The following is a 14,748-nucleotide window of genomic DNA, read 5'->3' on the forward strand; positions in this document are numbered from 1 at the left end:
CCCCTCGGACAATATGAATACTTAGTTATGCCTTTTGGATTAACTGGAGCCCCATCTGTATTCATATCCATGATAAATGAAGTACTGCATGAATTTCTGTACAAAGGAGTGGTGGTGTATCTTGATGATGTGTTGATTTATTCAGAATCGGAGGAGGACCATGTTCAACTGGTCAAAAAAGTCCTGGCAACTCTAATGAATAACAAATTGCCTATTAAATTATCCAAATGCGAATTCCATAAAACTGAACTCACTTACCTGGGTTATTGTATATCCCAAGATGGCTTAAAAATGGATCCAGCCAAAATACAGGCGATCCAAGAATGGCAAACTCCCACTACCCGTAAAGAACTGCAATCTTTCTTGGGATTTGCCAACTTTTACCGGGAATTCATTGCAAATTTCGCACAGATCACGCTTCCCCTGACGGAACTGTTAAAAACCAAAGATAAAGGGGACCAAGCGAAAAAGCCCTCCTCCAAATTACTGTGGACACCTAATTGCCAAACAGCCTTTGAACGCTTAAAAATGCAGTTCGTAACAGAACCCATTCTCCGCCATCCCGATGAAAATTACCCCTTCATAGTGCAGGTCGACGCCAGCGATACCGCGATTGGAGGAGTGTTATTGCAGAAGGGGGAGGAAGGGAAGCTTCGACCTTGTGCATTCCTATCGAGAAAATTTTCTGAGGCGGAAAGAAATTGGAATGTATGGGAGAAGGAAGCCTTTGCAGTAAAAGCAGCCCTTACGAACTGGCGGCATTGGTTAGAGGGGGCACGCCACCCATTCGAAGTTTGGACAGATCATAAAAATTTGGAGGCCCTCCGAAGTCCCCGCCGATTAAATGCCAAGCAATTACGGTGGGCAGAATTTTTCTCCAAATTCAATTTCACTTTGAACTACCTCCCGGGCAAAACTAACTTTCTTGCAGACGCCCTATCGCGCATGCCCCAACATAAGAGCAAACGGGAGGAGACTATAGATACAGTCTTCTCACCTACGCAATTGGGAGGCGTGGTAACCACACGCAGCCGCGCAATCCAGCCCCTTTCGCACGGCCAAGAATGGAAATCGAAACTTAAGGCTGAGGTGGAAAAGGAGGGGGATAAAATGCCCAAATCCAAGCTGAATCAATCTCCGCAGGGGGATTGGTTATCAGGAAATAAGTTTTATGTACCCGACAGTCTACGGAAGGAGGTTTTACAGCGGTGTCATGATGCCCCCACCGCAGGACACTATGGGTACTTGAAAACGCTACATTTAATACAACGGCAGTTCTGGTGGCCGGGCATGCGCAGAGACATTTCCCAATACGTAGCCTCCTGTCCCATTTGCCTCAGCGCCAAGACCCGCAAGGGAAAACCTCCGGGTCTGTTGCAACCCTTGGAAACACCCAGCAAACCTTGGGAAACGATATCTATGGACTTTATCACTGATTTACCAGTATCCAAGGGACATAACTGCATTTTAGTGGTAGTGGATCTGTTTTCCAAGCAATCCCATTTCATTCCATGTACCACTATACCTACCGCTCGAAAACTGGCAGATCTATTCTTAAAACACATTGTAAAATTACATTCTTTTCCGTCCAAGGTAATTTCGGATCGCGGCGGACAATTCGTTGCCAACTTCTGGCGGGAGCTTTTACAGATGTTAAATATTGAGCAAGGAATCAGTTCAAGCCACCACCCACAAACCGACGGGCAGTCGGAAAAAACTAATCAAATCTTAGAGCAATTCCTTCGTTGCTACATCAACTTCCAACAAGATAACTGGGTGGACCTCCTCCCTCTAGCAGAGTTCTCATACAACAACAGTGTACATGCCTCTACAGGAGAAGCCCCTTTCAAGGTTGTGTATGGGGCCCACTTCAACCCTTTTCCGCTAGACGCTCCCCCTTCCCTTTCCCCGACTTCGCCAGATGTGTCTTCATGGTGGGGGGAGGCAGCTCAACAATGGACTCTCATTAAAAAACACCTAGAGAAAGCCAAACAGGATTACAAAAAATACGCAGATCGCCATCGTGCGGCCGAATGGGATTTGCAACCTGGAGACCATGTTTATATATCCACCAAGAATCTAAAACTAGCCCAAGTCAGCCGCAAACTGGCATTAAAGTTCCTCGGACCTTTTACAGTGCGCAAAGTAATCAACAAAGTGACTGTTGCTGTAAATTTACCCAAAAATCTACGCCATGTCCATGACACCTTCCATGTCAGCCTGTTGAAGAAGGCCCCAACAGATGATAAATGGCACGTCAAAGCTCCACCCATTCCAACCTTGATAGATGACCAAATACACTACAAGGTGCAACAAATCTTGGACTCTAAAATTAAGCGCAATCAGTTGTTTTACCTCATCAGATGGAAGGACTTTGACTCTGGGTTCGATGAGTGGGTGAATTCTGTACATGTTCATGCTCCTAGACTAACCAAAGCTTTTCATACTTGCTATCCATATAAACCTGGGGGGGATTTATTTTAAGGGGGGCAGAATGTCAGGTTCAGTGTGTATATGAGCTGTACTGACTCCATTTTCTAATGCTTCTCGTGTCTAAGTGCTTTCTCCACAGGTGCACAAGTTCCCAAGCAGACTTCTCACCAAAAGAGATTGTTTTGTCTAACAACGTTCCACCCAAGATTGGCCTTGAGAGAGTCCAGCTTCCCAAGTCTGAAAGATGTTGTTTTGAGAACTGTGGGGGGAGGCTGGTTCAGCTGGGAACTGTTACTTTGTACCTCATGCTTTGCCCTTCATTGGTAACAATGCTCTTGTACCATCCTGAATCTCCTATTCAGGACAGTGGACTATAATGAACCATTTCTGCAGTAAAGTTTCCTTATTCAAACAATGGACTCTTGTTTGCTTGTAACGGAGAACCTGTAGGAAGGACATTATCTAGCCACAGTCTGACAAGTAGCAATATTTGTTTAAACTGTGGTATTTCATTTTTTATTGAGAACATTTTTATGCTGCCTCTCCAAGGAGCCTGCTCAAGGAGACTTACAAAATAAAGTATAATAAAACCAGAAAACATTAAAAGCTATTAATTAAAGCCGAGCATTAAACCACAAACAGAGCATTTAAAAAAATAACTGAGATGCTTAAAATGAATGTAACAGTTTTCAGGATAAAAACATACTATAAAAATTACATTAAGAGATCAACAGCCCTTTAATTTAAAAAAGTCTGATGAAGAGAATGCTTTTGACCTGACACCTAAATGAGAGTAGTGCACAGGCTTGCCAGAGCCCCTGCTGCCACTCACCTGGCTGGGGGGGGGAGCACCTGGAATGGCAGGAGGCAGGCCTGAGGCACATGCGCACCCACACATCAAACCAGAAAGTGACATCATTTCTGACTCAATGCAGAAGCAATAGGTCATAACACAACCGATTCTCTAAAACCTGGCCCCAGACACTGAGTTTTTAGAGAATCAGTCCCTAGTATAACCCCCTTGCTTTTGTGTTGTGTCAAAACTTTTTCAGTGGTGCAGGTGCATGCACGTGCACATGGTCCCTCCAACCTCACTGTCCCCATCCCCTAGCCTGGCCCCCCAGGGGACCTAGCAACTCTGGCAGTTAAGGCACCAGGCAAGGCTCAAGGGGATGGCCTTTCCAAAGGCAAGGTGTCCCGAGTGAAAAAGCCCTCTCTATGGTTGCCACCTGCTTCATGTCTAGATGGACCTCAACTGGTGGACTGGACAATATAGGAAGAGGCAGTCCTTCAAGTATCCAGGCCTCAAACCATTTTAAGAATCAGCACTTTCACTTTTGCCCAGAAATACAGCCAGTGCAGATCAGTCTGTATAGGGGTGATATGACCCCATGTAGCCAGCCCCAGACAATAAGCTGATTGTATGGCAAGTCATTGCAGAACAAGTTAATATGGCCTACACGGTAGTGTTTAGTCAGACATGGGGCAAGAATGCTCCTTGGTGGAGAAGAAGAGGGCATAACAATGAAAGGACAGGTGTCCTTAATTCTAATCTATAAATTATTAAAAAGGACATTGGAAGTTACACTTCCAAGAAGACAAGCAACAAGAAAGCCTATGGAACAGGATAACCTTACCAGAACTCTGGAAATAATATGTAACCAGCTGAATCATGCTTAACTAGGATTCCCTATTTTGAGTTCCCAGGTCAACACAACCACATAAACTTGATCAGTATTTCCTCCATTTTCTGTCTATGAGTAGTCTGGCTAGATCCTTGCCTATCATGTCTTGCAGAACAAAGTCCAATTAACAATCACATCAGTGTAAGTCAGAGACTGATAGAGAGCAACATGTCTCAACTGTATTGATTATATCAAGTATCTGAATCAAGGGAGACCAGATAGCTAAATAATTTAAAGTTTAGAGGTATTAGGGTGCTGCTTAAGCTCAACAATTTATCACTGGGTCAGAACAAAAATGATTCAGACACTTTACCCAAGGCACCCACCTATGGAATTCTGACTTTGTTTGATACATTATGCTGTGTCTACATCACGACCTGGAATTTCTTCACCTCCCTTGCTTCAATCCTATGTGCCAGCTTCTTAGAACATAAGGCTCCCATAACCAACTGTTTAAATTGCAACATATCAACAAACGCAGTTACACAAACACATTTCAATAGGATTACTACTTCTCAGTCGGCTTCATGCTCTTGTAGCTCTGAAGCAGGCACACACACAGCTTGTGAGGAATCGAGCAGATTGCCAGCCATATACTGTGACTTACCTGGTGGTTGGTTTCCTTCATTACAGTAGGGCAAAGATAACTGGACATTTATCAAGCCCCTGACAGGCCATCATACATGTCAGTTAGTCCCCATTTTTATATGGCTGCTCAAGTAGTGTTGGTTCACTCTAAGTCTCCCTAAACAAAAAGGAACTCCTAAATCAGAGAAAGCTAGCTAACATTCCAAAATCTGGTGACAGCCAGAAACTCCATTCATAATGGAACTTGCATATTAGGTTGTGCATCTCTAAAGAAAAACATAATATTGTTACTCCTTTTCTGAAATTCTGATCTGACAACAATATTGCCACCTCTACATTTGGTGGATAATGTATCCAAAGCAATATAAATGCACTAGCAAGACTCCAATCTTCACATGTGATTATACTTATTTATGATGGATTAGGCTCATTTGTCTATGCAAACAAGCTTGGTTTTGCATCATTAAGTATTGTTATTTAGAACCACTGGTGAAGATGAACAGCCTGAACAGCCTGTCTAATATCATTAAGAGTCCCCCAACGACAGCAGAATCATAATTATCCAGAGGAAGTGTATAGACTAACCCAATGTTCTCAATTTATCTCTCCACATCCTCTTCCCACTGAGCATTACGTACATATCAAATGACAAGAGTACACACTGGAGTCACTGAGGGGCTAATAGGATAAAGGGATCTCACTCTCCAGCAACTGATGCAATCTATAATTAACTGCTGTGATTGAAGAGTACCCTTCCAATTTTCTTCTGCAGATTGCTTGGCTGCTTGTATTATGCTTGTGGTCTGGTAGTGGGACAGCTGCTTATTACCATTGTGTGTTTTAACTAAGCCCAAACCAAGAAAGAACAAGATTTGGCAGACAGCTGCCCCCTCTCCCTACTTGCTGCTCATTTATGGTGAGTTTCATTTGTGCCACAACCTTCACCAACATTTGCCAGAGACAGGGATCAGATCACTTCTATGAATTGCTGTAATCACAACACAATTCCTTCTATACTGGGCCTGCCATTCCCCGCTCCCCAGCCTCCGCCGCCTGCCACCTGGCTAGCAGGGGGAAGAAAGGTGTGGGAATGCTGTGCTGGGGGTGAATCGCACTCCCATATGCTCCAGAGCAACCCAGACGCACCCGCGTTGCACCACAAATGATGATGTTCCAGAGAATGCACATGCAAAGAGAGCACATGAGGCCAGTTCCCTTCGCACGGCTCTCCTCGTGCCCCCCTATCCTCTGATTTGGCCCCCCAGGTACCTATTCTATACCCATATTCAAAAGGTTCCGGAGTTTTAATGCTTTATTTTTCCATTTTTGTGATCTAAAAATTAGGAGGACAGAACTAAACTATCCATTGTAAAGGGCTTTACTGTGTGGTCAGGGGAGTAACATCAACAAAAAAGTGTTAGTGAATGGAAAGAATTTCATTTTTACTTTACCTTTCTTTGTTTCTACGAGCAATTCAAATCTATTTTTTATTTAACAAAATTTATATTCCACCTTTCCACCCTCCAAGGCAGCTAACAATTAAAATATACATAAGAAAACCACATTTTAAAACCATTAAAACCAACTCAAGAATAGCAAAAATAATCCAATCCAACACAGAACTTAAAAGACATAAAACAATTAAAACATTGGGCACGAAAGAGAAACCCAGCACCAAGTCCTCATCCAGTGGTAGAAGATGGAAATAGAAGGGGACAGGCAGATCTCCCTGGGGAGAGAGTTCCAGAGTTTTGGTGCCACAACCGGGAAGGCCCTCTCGTGGATTGCCACTCATTTAATCTCAGAAGATGGGAGCACCTGAAGGAGGACTACTAAAGATGACCACAGTAGTCTGGTAAATTCATAGAGGAGTAGGCAGTCCTTTATATTAGGGTTGCCAGGTCCCTACACCCTCCCAAAAGGAGTGGGGAGATCTGGCACTTACCTTGTGTCTTCTGCATGGTTTTTTTCATGTGCATGCTCCTAACGTTTGTGTGATGATGTCACTTCTGAGAAATGATGTCATTATGCTGACCACGGGCATGCCCCCCGCACTTGGTGCAGGACCAATTCTGGTCCATTTGGGACCAAAATTTGCCCCAGCGAAGCATAGGAGCATGTCCATGGCTGGCGTGACAACACTTCAGAAAGTGACTTCAGAAAGTGACATCTCTCAATTAGTGAAAAATATGGAGGGCACGGTGGCCCCTCCTTCCTCCCTGCAGGTTTGGTGTCCCAGCTGCGGATTCTCCCCGTCTGGAGCTGGTCTTTGGAACGTGTTCATCAGAGACTGCTGCAGTTAAGAAGGAATGTATTTTTCACTAATTGAGAGACTCTATTGGGACTGCACACCTTGGGGGAGGTTTGGTTTATTGGTGTGTGCATTCTTTTTGTGTTGAATTGCAATACCAAAGGAGTTGGTATTATCAGCCTCATAAAAGTTAAACTTCATATAAAAATTTTTTGGCAACTTTTGCCACAATAATGTGTTTGCCTAATTAATTATATTGTGTTGGTCTGTAGACCTTACTGTTGTGGGTTGTTGTTACATACTCTTGTTACCACACAGCATTGCCCTCTGTATTTGCCACTAAATTGTCAGTTCCTGGCAGGTAGATCCCTTTGACCCTCTCCAGTGAACACACATTGGTTCCAATAGAAAAGGCTTTATTCAGGATTTTACAGTTCAGGTCTGTACTCCATCACAGAGCATTGGTAGAAGTGAGGAATTAAAACATAGAGGCTATGCTATACTTGAAAACTCCCACGCTCCAGCAATGGTTAGGGTTTTGGGAATGCAAGATTACACGGGTTCTGTGAGAACCTGTTATAGTTATGGCTACGTGATTAGTACACAAATACACATTCCCAGAGTCCGGATAAAACAGCTAGAGCTGGCAGTTGGAAGCTCCATGGTCACTTCCGACTAGAAGATGCCTATTAGAGAGATAAAGGGAGAGGCCTGTTCCTGGGCCTGGACAGCAATAATTCCAAGAGGAGAACACATGGTTAATGTGACTAGAGGAGAGAGTACAACAGGTTAGCATTAAGGCATTATAACTTCAGTATACTGTGGCATCAGTGATATAACAAACAAATAAACATGGCATGGCTATACGCAGACATGACACAGATCTGCATTTTTCTACCTACAGCAGATCAGGCAGCTTGTTCCCTACCTCTCGATCAGCAACCTGGCTACAGTGATCCAAGCAATGGTCCTCTTCAGATCAGACTACTGTAACTTGCTTTACACAGGACTGCCGTAGAGGTTGATCTGGAAATTACAGTTGGTCCATAACACAGCAGCATGCATCCTTACTGGGACGCCAGTTTGGACACATATATGACCTGTCCTGTGCCGGCTGCACTGGTTACCGATTGAATTCTGGGTTAAGTTTAAAGTTTTGACTTTGATGTTCAAAGCTCTAAACAAACTGTGACCTACATACCTATAGGACTGCCTCCCACCATATGTTCCCTAGAGAGCCTTTTGTTCGGCTAACCAACATCTTCTGATGGTCCCTGACCCCAAGGACGTTTGTCTAGCCTCAGCCAGGGCAAAAGCCTTTTCAGTCCCAGCATCGACCTGGTGTAATTCTTTCTCTGTCGAGTTCTAGAATGATGTAGTCATTCCACCTTTCTGAAGCTACTACCTTCTTTCTAAGGGCATTCCCAGTGGCTCAAACAATTAGGGTAACCTTCTGCCTAGCCAGCAAGCATGCCAACAGCACAGTCCAAGCAGTTGTGGATACTGACTTAAGGAAGAATGAGAGTATTGTTTACATGAGTTAAACAAGGAGGCCTGTATGCAGAAGTCTGAATGACAAAGCATGTTGAAGGGTGTTCACACCCCAGAAACACTTAGAGCACAGCCTTAGTACTGTATGATCGTTAATCTATGCACAAAAGTGCTGCCAGCACACCCATATGACCTTTCCCTCTTGACAACAGCCTCAGCCAACAACCCAACACGAATACCCTCTTAAAGCCTGCAGAAATCAGAGTCAAAAGGGTGGCAACAAAGCTGGGAAGGCTTCCAATGAGCCAGCCAATTCCAATTAAAAACTAACGGCTTCAGCCTCCCACCTATAGTTTATTGCCAGATATCTGTTAAGGTATCCCAGCAAGTCAAGATGGCCTCAGGTTCCTTTTGTTTCCCATGCCATTTCTTTCTACCTCACAGGAGATTCTTCTGCAGGGAAATTATCTCACTCGGGTATGTTCAGGGCTCTCCTCTCACTTTACAAGATAACAGAAGCTAGCTCTTTTCAAACTGACAGACTAGAGTGCACCCTTGAACTCAACAACAGTTGATACCAACTAATTCTTGCTGTATTGTATCCAGTGGGTTATAAAAGTTTTGATATTTCAGGATACAGAAAGTATTGTTACTAACCACAAATTTGTGCCAAAAGTACCAAATGACATTCATGTCCATAATCAGTTGTTGGGGGTGGGGAGGAGAGAAAAGTTACACTGAGGCCCATCAGAGCAAAATAAAAGTTCTCTTTTTACAAGGCAGAGCAACAATGTTAAAAGTACTAAGTACTTGTCAGCCATTACAACTTCATGGCATCCATTGTGAAACAGTCTTATTTCCAACATAAAGACTTTCAAAGGTTTAATTCTGTTCGAATGCCTGTTATGATAAGATTGCTGTTTGGGGTCTCCCGCCGTTTTAGATATTCCACAGGCACCTGAAGCAATTTCTGAGCTCTTGAAATTTTCCAGAATCTGTTTATTCTGTAGATCAGCTGAAGAACATGCTCAAGCACTCACCAGTCTCTGCTGAATTTCAGCAGTCCTACTCCTTGTTTCTACCTAAACAGGAGGTTGGGTTTTTTTAAAAGGACAAAACTCCTTTTACGGTTTCTATATACAGTAGTTGTATCTGCTGACACACTTCCTTGCTCTGATATGACAAACTGACAAAAAAAATTGCCTTTTCTGAAAGGCAATTTTTCCAACTTATCTTCACCTCAAGTAACCAAAACAGTTTGCCCTCCACACACCATCTGCCTCTCGTCCTAAAATGCAGCACTATTGGCTACTCTGAAAAGGGGTCGCACCCACTGCCAGAGGCCAGCCACGACTTCGGTCTTTCTGGGACACTGACACAAAGCACTCATTAAAATGCATATGGCTGGCAGCAGGTCCTGGGTATAATTAGGACATTGCCCAAGGACTGAGATCAAGGGGCGCAAGAGACAGCATTCACGGGAGATGTATCTGAGCCTTTGTACACAAGCCAAGCTGTTCCAGCCCAATTAAAAAAAAAAGACAAGTGGAAAAGGAGCCAGATGCAATGAAACATGCACACTGAACCAAACACTTCTGTGAGGTGGAGTGAGCAGCCTGGCATGACAAGCAGATGGAGCAGCCACCTCTTCCAACTCATTACAGCAAAACAATGCAAAACCATCATGCCTAATACACAAAGCCATGGGACACTAGTGTTCTTAAGCTTAAGGAAGCTAAGCAGTAGAGAACATGCAGTGTTCTCAGAAAAATACAAAGAGGAAAGTGTGGATGCTTATTAGGAACTAACTAGAGCATGAGCGGCATTTGCACAATCAAGAGCAGGGAAGGTATGCTTCTTGTGACTACCAGTACCAAAAGCAGTATGCCTCTATATCTGTTGCTGGGGAATACAGGCAGGAGGATACTGTTGCAGTCATTCTGACTGGACTTCCTAGAGGCAGCTGGTTGGCCACTGTGTGAACAGAATGCTGGCTCAATGGGCCTTTGGTCTGATGCAGCACAGCTTTTCCTATAACTTTCCTAAAATGTCATCAAGTCCAGGGCTAAGGCAGGAGGGGTTAGGTCCAAAATAGATGGAAAGGAGGCAGGCAAGACCAGAAATTGAAATTCAGGTTGTTGTAGAGTTGCTATGGCAAAACCACAGCGGAACCCTAGAACGGCATGACATCACTTCCAAAAATGATGTCACGTCGTCAACACGGTGGCATCCCCTTCTGTCCCCCCTCCAGTCTCCCAATGGATGCAACAGAAAGAATGGCTCCTAATCCAGCAAGAAAAATATATTGACTGGCTGCAAAGGGGCCTCTTTCTGCCTTTGCTTGTAAAAGGTGCTAGGACCAAGGAGTTCAAGGTAGCCAAATCAGTTCCATTCCAAGTTATCAGGCCAAGGCTGACAAGAGATTCCTGAAACATTTGCAAAGTCAGCTTCAGTGCAGGCAACACACAACTAGTTATGAATGTAACTTACCTGCTGCATTTTTTCCAGGTCAAGGCTGGGCCTACTGACTTTGTCACCATAGCCTTGACGGTGTCGTTTACAAGGCATGACTTGCTCAAAGCTGGCTCCAACACTCGTAAAGATTAAAGGCCGGGATGTTGGGTTTCGTACAAAAGACTGGAGTCTCTTAGGAGGTGAGGCACTGAAGAGCACGGGGCTAGAGCTTGCATGGAAGCCATCTGCAGCTTCTACGACCGGCCGGAAGGACATGCCACATAGGTTCTTCACTTCCTCATCACTAGAAGAAGTATTGTAGTTGTCACCACAGCAAGCAAGTTTGTTGACTTGTGACCACTTCCGTTTCTCAGCAGCAAACTCACGGCTGATTCGTTCCAGCTCCTCTTCAGAACTGTGGCGATCTAGGCCTGCAGGAAAATAGGCCCGCATTTTGCAGCACTGATTTTCTTGGTTCTGCAGTTGATTGTTTGCCAAGGGAGTCAAGGTGCAATTCCGCCTTCTCTCTGGGAAAATGTATAAGAAATATGAGATCTGTTAGTGTAACCAGGATAGACCGTTCCAGTTTTTCATCTGCCTATTAGACACTTCACAATAATTGCCCTCTAAACTTTGATATTTGCAGGACTGCCTTATAACTTATTTATCTCAAGGCACTTGGACAGCATGGATACATGCTGAGCATGGAAACTCACTCGCATGTGTTCCTTCAGATTTTCACATTATATTTTCAGATATTCAAAACATGACAAGACTATTAAAATCTAGACATAAGAGGTAGCTTATAGGAAGATGCCCAATACAAAAATCAGACCAGTGGTCCATCTAGCTAGGACTATGTATTACAACTGTCAATGACTTTCCAAGATCTCTGGTAAAAGTCTTTCCCAGACCTGTTGTCTTATATCCTTTAATCAGGGATTGAAGGAGAGAGCTATGGTTCAGTGGCAGAGTATCTGTTTTCAAAGCAGAAGAGGCCAGGATTCAATCTTCAGCATCTCCATTTAAAGGCTGAGGTAGCAGGTGGTATGAAAGACCTCTTCCTGAAACCCTGGGAAGCTGCTGCCTGTCAGAGTAGACAGTACTTTCTTTATTCTCTGCTCTTATGACTACAGTCTTGAGGATCAACAATACAGAACTGAAAACAATTATAATGATAACAACAAGTAATAACAACAACAATGGATATAACCAACACGGCTGGAACACTGAGTTGTCTAGATCTGGGTATCTGTTAGATTTAATTACATAGGAGAAGGATTTGGCTACTGCCAGAATAATATTATGATCACTTCTAGCCAAAAGTATCTGTAGCTTATAGTGGGCTGGGACTCAGGCCAGATCTCTTACAAACATAACCGTATACCTATGGAATTTTGGACAGTCCAATAAACAATGAAGCAAGGTGTCAAGGTTCCCTATGTCACAGCTGCAAAATATATCAGCTAATGAGATCCTTCCAAAGCAGCCAGATAGTTCTTCCATTGGAGTTGCATTAAAATGAACCACCATAAAGGCTCATCAATATTTAGGAACCTTTAAGTAATTGAGATATATTGGGCTAGATTTAGGATATATCAATCCCAAATCCGAGGAGCCCCGTGGCACAGAGTGGTAAGCTGCAGTACTGCAGCCCAAGCTCTGCTCATGACCCTAGTTTGATCCTAGCAGAAGCTGGGTTCAGCTAGCTGGCTCAAGGTTGACTCAGCCGTCCATCCTTCCGAGGTCGGTAAAATGAGTACCCAGTTTCCTGGGGGTAAAGTATAGATGACTGGGGAAGGCAATGGCAAACCACTCCGTAACAAAAAGTCTGCCAAGAAAAAATCATGATGCGACATCCCCCCATGGGTCAGTAATAACTCAGTGCTTTACCTACCAATCCCAAGTAGAGAGGGGAAGAAACTCTACAGGCCTCAGTTCTAGTACTGAACTCGTCTAAGGCATGGAGATGTCTCAAAATCAAATTTCTAACAAAAGTCAGAATGTGGTGTTTGATATCGTTAGAGGAAATCCCCGACCAATCCAGGTGGGAGGTTACCAGTTTCTGCCAGGCTGTTTTAAAGGCATCCATCCTCAGTAAAAATAGCCCACCCGTCCCTGGGGAAGCATAAGAGCTAAACTACACGAGATACCCAATACATGTTCGAGTGCATATCCATCCTGTGCTGTGCCAGCTGCACTGGCTTCCAGTGGAGTTCTGGATCCGGTTCAAGGTGTTAACTTTGGTGTTTAAAGCCCTCCACAGACTGGGACCAGCATACCTGCGGGACTGCCTCTCCCATTACATCCCTTGCAGGGCACTACGCTCCACAGATAAACAACTCCTGGTGGTCCCTGGGCCCAAGGGTCATCCAGCTGGCCTCCACCAGGGCCAGGGCTTTTTCTGCCCTGGCCCCAACCTGGTGGAACACACTTCTGCTGGACATCCGGGTCCTGCGAGACCTATTACAGTTCCGCAGGGCCTGTAAAATGGAGATGTTCTGCCAGGCCTGTGGTTGAGGACCAGCAGGTGTCCCCCTTATCCATTCTAAGATCGCTACCTCTTCCATGACTGCCCTCAGCTATGCGTTTTACCCACAGCTATGACCTATGCAGGTCTTTTATTAGTATCCAAAATAGCCTATATATAATGGCATCAGAGTATTTTAATATAAGTTTTTAAATCTGTATTTAACGTCACCTACTGGAGGAAGAAACATTTGAATCACCCTGAACTGGACTAGGGAACAAACGAGCGAACGAACGCACTCTCTCTCTCTCTCTCTCTCTCCCCCCCCCCTCCCGCAAAGCTGGCAAAGTGATTACAGTAGACTTATTATTACTGATTTCCAATTTTCCCCCAATGCGATATTGAGAAAAAGATTTCAACAAATGCTGGAGACAAACACTGGGTAGTGATAGTCAGGTGATTTTAGCTTTGCAAACAAGTCGCTTATATACAAACTGAACAATAAAGGAGCCAAAATACATCCCTGATGGACCCCTCTCCAGAAAGGGAAAGATCTAGACAAATGGCCCAAGTTGCTGCAGTGAACACACACATAAGAGGGCTCATACAGTTTTTTGATTAATCACAACAGTCTGCAATCAATGGAAGAGGTTCTCAATTTGGTACACAGCTGATTTTTTGGTACAAAATCAAAAGCTGCTCATAGATCAATAAAAGCAACATATAGGGAACCATTTGAGATTGTATATTTTTACACCAGATGGTAAAGAATTGCATACTGGTCCAGCATAGAGTGGCCAAGCATAAATCCTGCGTGCTTGGGACCAATAACATGTTTGGAGTAGATCCAGTGTTCAAGTTTCTGGTGTAAGGATAATGCATATAATTTTCTCAGAACTGACAAAAGACTAATCAGTCGGTAGTTAGCTAGATTGAGTTTGTCCCCTTTTTTATGAATTGGTACAATAATGGCTTGGTGTCAGGAGGATCTAGGCATATTGCCTGTGTTGTTAATCGATGTAAAAATAGGTGTCAAGAATAGGGACCACAATCCAGTTTTAGAGGGAAGGACTTCAGACGTAACCAAACCGGGCCCAGGGGCCTTCTCTAGCTTAAGTTTCTTAATTAAGGTCTCTATCTCCTCAGGCAAAACTCAAGGCCAGGCTCCCTCAGAGGCTCTTCGTTCACTGGTGGACCATCAAACAAGTTAGCATAATATTCTTCCCAAATACCTAGAGGGACGGAGAAGTCCATATCCTTCCTTCCTCCCACAGCAGCAGAGACCAAGGACAGAAAAAAATTGTGAACCATTGTTTTGTAGACAGTATTGAGGCCAATGGTCTGATTCAGTATAACGTAGTATCTTAAGTACTTAA

The 14,748-nt window shown here is 43.9% G+C and overlaps 1 protein-coding gene across 1 annotated transcript in view; it reads right to left on the reverse strand.

Moving 5' to 3' along the window:
* The window catches only part of LOC129333261 (uncharacterized), an 82,751-nt gene that overhangs the window by 47,001 nt on the left and 21,002 nt on the right, over positions 1-14,748 (reverse strand). The window contains exon 3 of the mRNA XM_054984825.1: positions 10,939-11,429. Coding sequence (XP_054840800.1) covers positions 10,939-11,429 — 491 coding nt within the window. The remainder of the gene's footprint in view (positions 1-10,938; positions 11,430-14,748) is intronic.

Source organism: Eublepharis macularius, chromosome 1 (assembly GCF_028583425.1).
Source record: "Eublepharis macularius isolate TG4126 chromosome 1, MPM_Emac_v1.0, whole genome shotgun sequence".
NCBI lineage: Eukaryota > Metazoa > Chordata > Lepidosauria > Squamata > Eublepharidae > Eublepharis > Eublepharis macularius.